This window comes from Rhyacophila brunnea, unplaced genomic scaffold, assembly GCF_057557595.1.
Source record: "Rhyacophila brunnea isolate RB1 unplaced genomic scaffold, BYU_Rbru_1.0 scaffold_6, whole genome shotgun sequence".
NCBI classification, from domain to species: domain Eukaryota; kingdom Metazoa; phylum Arthropoda; class Insecta; order Trichoptera; family Rhyacophilidae; genus Rhyacophila; species Rhyacophila brunnea.
Window position 1 is genome coordinate 39,119,032 of NW_028233276.1, and position 5,752 is coordinate 39,124,783.

Here is a 5,752-nt window from a genome sequence, read left to right on the forward strand (position 1 = left end):
GTGTTTTGATATATTCTAAAAGTTTCAAATGTCTAGCTAGTCGAAAAGCTAGTTAAAAATCGATTGCAAGATTTGTATTTGACAAACAAGAATACTTAAAGGAGAGAGCTAATAAAAACGTTGTAAAAACGATATTTACAATAATACTATTTCGTAGTGTCTAGTACTATGTTATATAATACATATTATGTCGTCAATGTTCTGGCAGAAGACACTAATTCGAAAAAATGACACATTGAGTTAGTTATACCAAAATGTTCCTTATTTCAAACTTTACCGTCTGGAAACCTTCTTAATAAATGAACAGTCTTTATTTTAAAGTCATCCTTTTTACGATTACTTAATAAACTCACATGATAGACGATTTCAAACATTTTAACAACTTCAATGTCAAATTACTCAAAACTAGTATTCTCCAGTTAGTGTGTTCTGCCAGAACGGAGACAATGTTATGTGCTCATGAAATGTTGATTCCGAGGATGAGAAAAGATGGGGCATCGTAATTATATAAAAGTATATACTTTTCATATTTTACAATAGACTTTTTTTTCTTCTTTCTTCTTTTTCTGCCATATCCGTTATCGGTGAGTTCGGCCATTCTTTCCCTGTCCATCGTTGTAAAAAGGGAAGAGTTCTCTAGAAAAAATCAGTCTCTTAAGTTTTTCTTCTGTAAGGGCCTTGCTTCCCTTCAATAATATAATGCAGAAGTTTATATCTTTCGGAATACCTCATGATGTGGACAAATTATGAAATTGACAAATTCTTAATTGACGGCATTTATATGACACGTGAGCTATTGATTGATAATACATAAAACATTTAACGAAAACGGTTCAGATCGTTATTGAACAATGCAGATTAAATACAAGAAAAAATAATGGTATTGTCTTTGATTTCAATTGTTATAAAATCTCTATATTGTGTAGTTTTTGTACTACTAAAACATATTACAAAATAAATTATTTAAAACATGCGTATAATATTAACTCATTTAATGTTAATAGTTAGGTACATACATACAATTAGAATGATGTTTTTGCGGAAAAATTAATGAGCCTTATGGCAAATCATATTATTTTTAAAACTACGCATCTGTTTTTGAGGCAATCAAGTAAGTATTTATCTGAAACCGACTCCCCTATTAAAACAATAATCATTTCTGCTCACTATAAAAAGTCAGCGTCTGTTGTCACAAGTCAGTTTGGTTCTCTCAATTGACAAAACACATTCCCATCAACATGAAGTCATTCTTTTTGGTTGTTGCCCTGGCGATGTTCGTTGCTGTTCAGGTTTGAGGTTTTTTTATACAATATACGCCGTAAGCAAAAGGGACCGTGATATTATTTTACCCTACACAAAAAGTGTTGTATAGTAATAAATTAAAAAGAAATAGGTAGATATACCATGTACATATTTTATTAAATTATTTATCAGTTTTTATTATTTTGTGAATTTGATTATAGAATTTACTTACTTAATTATTTAAAATATTACATATATATATATGATTAATATACCTATATTTAAAAATATTTATTAATCATAAAACACATGTGAATATAAATATACTTAAACATAATATTTAGTGTTTACAAAATACAACTAAGTTAATTACGATACTTTTTCTAAATATATTATAGTGTTGTAAAATATGATATGTTGTAAGAAATGATATTAAAAATTTATTCAGATCATTCAATATTTACTACAAATAGGAACTACTGTGAAAATATTCCACTTCTAAAGGGAAATTTTTGTTTGTATATATTATGATTATTAATGCGGTTGTTATTATAAAATATTATATTTTTTTCGCAGATTTTTGATTTTAAAAAATCGCGTTTTTTCAATTTTACCATTAGAATTAAATTAAATATATTAAAATATCATTTTTTAATTATACACTAATTATACGAGTATATTATAGTTTTTGATAATTTTATTTTTATATGAGTAAGTACCTATTTCATTTGATAATTTCAGCTTCGCGATAGAAATTATAGTATTTGTTTATTATAACACGTACCTCATATACCTTTTACTTTTTATAATAAATTCATTCATAAAACAAATAATGTGACATAATAGTGATTAGCCAATGCACCGTTATATACAGTAACAGTGCAGAATGTGCAAAAATTTATTATGAATAATAAAAAAAAGACACGCAGTAGAAAAAATACATAATTACTTACAGAAATAAAAATGAAACAAAATAATTAGACTACTAGGAAAATACAGTGGATGAAAATGCTTTAGTAACAGAATAGTTCGATTGCCTATAAAAATAAATAACTCAGGAAAAATATATCAACCTTTGCATTACTACTAAATTGGTTTACATAAAAATAATATTAGCATAATTGTACTTACCTAACGTTGAAATAAAATAATCAAAAGTTTGGCACAATTTATATTTTTTTTCTCTAGATCAGTAGGTAGGTCGTCATTGAAATATAAAAAAAATGATTATTATAATATCATTATCTGAAAAGACGGTTATTTATATTTTAAATTCATTGCCAATTTAAATTTAATTTTTATAAATAATCTATTAAGTCGTAGAGAACACAACAGTTTCACAAATTATTTAATATAACTAAATAGTGTAGCGATTTCCCGGTAATTGAAAGGTTATGAACCCTTATGTTGGAGATATGGCTGTGTTTGAGAAAGTAATAATGTATTATCACTTGTTGTAATCAAATATTACAAAGTAGAAAATAATAATATTAATTACTGAAAATCACAGAGTTTTCTTTTTCCAATTGAATGTTACGTTTCTTTATCTATCAAACATCTTACATATTATATTTATTTATTACCTATATAGTTGACATTATAATTTATGTACCGAATAATTAACAAACCAATCAGGTATCTATCAGTGGCGAAGAGTGGAGGTAGGCTGTTAAGATCCGACATAAATTGTGCAAACTTTGTCACGTATTTGTTTTAATTGCACTACGGCCACAGTGTATAGATAGTGTTTGTTAGTTTTTAAAATTCAACTAAACCATGCCTTATTCGTTTCATCGTAGATAATAGTCATAAAATATTATTGTATCTATAAAATTTCAAAACTATGGCATTTAACCATGTTATTGTAGATATTTTATAAATGTAATTTTTTTTTATTAATTTTGGTTTGGCTCAGGCGGGGCTTAACGAATTAAAAAAAAACTAACGAACACCATCTGTGATAATATTATATATTCTTAATTCAACGAAAACAAATAAGTATGACAGGATAAGTGTGCAATATTTTGTCAGATCGCCCATAGCATACCTTAAATATTTATACTCTGCGTAAACCAAGCCATAATAGAAATAATATTCAAAAAATATTTGACGAAAAAATAGATGAATATTTTGTGTCTATTATGTTTTGACTTCTAAGAAAGGGCTTAACCAATTTTAAAAAACTAGCCAACACCATATGTAATATGTATTCTCAATTCAATAAGAATAAGTAAGTATGACTGGAAAAGTGTCCACTGTTTTTATCGGAATGCACATAGCATACCAACAATAATATGCTTTAGTTTAGGCAGGATTTGATTTTCAAAAACTAACCAACACTATCTGCAATTTGTAATTTTAGTTCAATGAAAACAAATACTTATGTCTGACAAAATTGTGCACTATTTATATCAAATCTTAACAGCCTACCTCCACCCTTTGCCACTGGTACCTATAGAATATTAAAAATACGGGTGAGCAAATGGTGTAATAAAATCATGTTTTCAAATATTTAATTCTAAGTAGATTAATGATAAAACTTAATGTTAGTTATTCTATATAAATTAATAAAAATGAGAGTAAGTACCTTTTTAATATTAAAACGGTATTAATAAACTTAAAATAACTAAAACATTTTCAAAACTACATAATTAATAAAAAGTTTTTATATTCCGTATCCAACACACACATTGCGTATTAAAGTTCACATTATAATCATTCTATATTATAAACCTTGTAAAACCAAAACAACTTTATTTCCAGTAGATAGTAAAAACCGTCTAATCAAAAAAAAAATGTAATGAAAAATAAACTCTCTCTACGAAAAGGTAACGAATTTTGATGTTTAGAATATCTGATTTTTTTCCATATTATAATAACACGGTTTAATCGATTGATTTTTGAAACGATTAGATCATATTATTATTATGTTATGGGAGCAAGATACACAGAGATCGATTATTTTTTATAATGACAATAAAATAATCAACTAATTTTCAAAACTAACAACTGAACGCATGCGATATTCAAGATAGTTTTGAAAGTTAGTTGTATTATTGTCGTTTTGAACATGCCTTTATAGCCCAAAATAAATGTCAATAAAAATATTTCAAGTATCGTGGAATTTAAATATTTTTGTTTTATTTTAAGCCCATTACAATACAACTCTAATACGTAAATACCAATTCATTAATACTTACCTACGTATAATTCAATATGTGAATAATATATTTTTTAAAAAATGTTGATATCTACGTCTAGCTATTTCGATAATTTATATTGCTGTGTGATATATTGTATTATTATGTTGGTGATATATATATGTATTTTCAAGAAAATGTAAATTACGATTTTAATTCCTAATAAATGCACACTGGGGCTCGTAGATTGAAGGTTAAACTAATATACTTTTTACGAGGAATGGTTGTAAGTAATTTTCACAACGTGATATGTGCTTATTGTACATTAAAATTTTTTAACGTATGTTAAAAAAACAACCACACATGATTTTTTAATATACACGGGATTCGTGTGGTTCTCAGCATAACCTATTATTAAAAATAGTTTTCTAAATTTACAGGCACTGACAGATGAACAGAAGGAGATGATCAAGTCTCACTGCAAGGCCTGCGTAGAAGAAACTGGAGCCGATATTGAGATGATCAAGAAGCTACGCACCGGAGACTGGAGCATGGAAGATGCCAAGCTGAAGTCATACACCTTGTGCATGTTGAAGAAGGCTGGCATAATGACCAACGATGGAATCATCCACAAGGACGTAGCCATCTCCATGTCCGAGCTTAAAGACCAAAAGTCAGTAAGTGATGCTATGGACAAATGTATGGGACTTGTTGGAGCCACCCATGAAGAGACAGCATGGAACATGTTCAAGTGCTACCAGGCCGAAAACCCCAACCATGAAATGTATTAAATAGTAATTATTTATTATATATTACGTTGCTATGAAATATTCATGCTTCTTTTTGCGAGTTTTTTTTCATTGGAAAAAGTCGTAGAAATATACAAAGTTAGTTCAAACATCTACCAAACTCACGACCAATGATGTAAAAATAAAAACCTCTTACTACAACAGTCTTTTGTTTTTTTAATATTAATTATTATTTTTTATAACTTTGTTATTATAATTAATCATTTATACTTCAAACCAAGAGCATAATGAAGAATCAATGTTAGAAACGTCATTAGAAAAGATATACGTCTAACTTACGATGTCAAAACCGGCGACATAGTTTGAATGTGAAAAATATTTGTATGTAGGTACATCAGAACCATAGTGTTTTAAGTCAAATTTAGCTGAAATTTAGTTGCAATCTACACTTTCAGACTATTCATAATAGAAATCATCAATATAACAGTAACTACAATAATATTAAGTCAATGTAATATTTAGATGCTGAAGTGGTATTTTTATATGGCTGGATATATTATTTTTTTTATGAGCCATATTATTCGTGAGCCAGTTTGTCATAAATCAGTTTTCGAGAGAAGA

At 27.5% G+C, this 5,752-nt stretch overlaps 1 protein-coding gene across 1 annotated transcript; it reads left to right on the top strand.

Annotated features, from left to right (window-relative positions):
* The first annotated feature begins 1,187 nt into the window (after nucleotides 1-1,187).
* LOC147065671 (B2 protein-like) lies at nucleotides 1,188-5,236 on the top strand. Its single transcript, XM_085956667.1, has 2 exons — nucleotides 1,188-1,289; nucleotides 4,823-5,236. Exons 1-2 carry the CDS (start codon nucleotides 1,239-1,241, stop codon nucleotides 5,171-5,173), a joined length of 402 nt encoding a protein of 133 aa, XP_085812793.1. The 5' UTR covers nucleotides 1,188-1,238; the 3' UTR covers nucleotides 5,174-5,236.
* Nucleotides 5,237-5,752: the final 516 nt, after the last annotated feature.